The 317-nt window shown below is 53.9% G+C and overlaps 1 protein-coding gene across 1 annotated transcript in view; it reads right to left on the bottom strand.

Moving 5' to 3' along the window:
- The window catches only part of EMH_0048430 (TPR domain-containing protein, putative), a gene marked incomplete at both ends in the record, with an annotated part of 4929 nt that overhangs the window by 3096 nt on the left and 1516 nt on the right, over positions 1-317 (bottom strand). Inside the window, one exon of the mRNA XM_013496404.1 lies at positions 1-83. Within this exon, the coding sequence (XP_013351858.1) occupies positions 1-83 (83 nt within the window). The remainder of the gene's footprint in view (positions 84-317) is intronic.

Here is a 317-nt window from a genome sequence, read left to right on the forward strand (position 1 = left end):
ATCGGGTGCGAGATCTTCGACGTCTTCGAGGAAAGCTGTAACGCTCCTCCCCATTTCAAACTCGGTGCCGCAGAGCCACAGGCCTGAGCACAGAGTCGCCCAGCCCCCCACCCCGCAGAAGCAACATGCAACTCATCCTTAAGCCCTTCTATCGCGATGAGTGCCCGCCGTCATCGTGCTTTTGGGGAAAAAAGAATTACCCGTCACTTGAAATGTATCCCTATAGGGTGTCGCATGCGAGAAACCACCCATGCAGTCAAAGAAAGTCCTTATGGCGTGAAGGTTGAGCATGAACGAGATGGAGCCGTGAATAGCGA

The sequence above is a fragment of the Eimeria mitis genome, genomic scaffold, assembly GCF_000499745.2.
Source record: "Eimeria mitis Houghton genomic scaffold, Emh_scaff2087, whole genome shotgun sequence".
NCBI lineage: Eukaryota > Apicomplexa > Conoidasida > Eucoccidiorida > Eimeriidae > Eimeria > Eimeria mitis.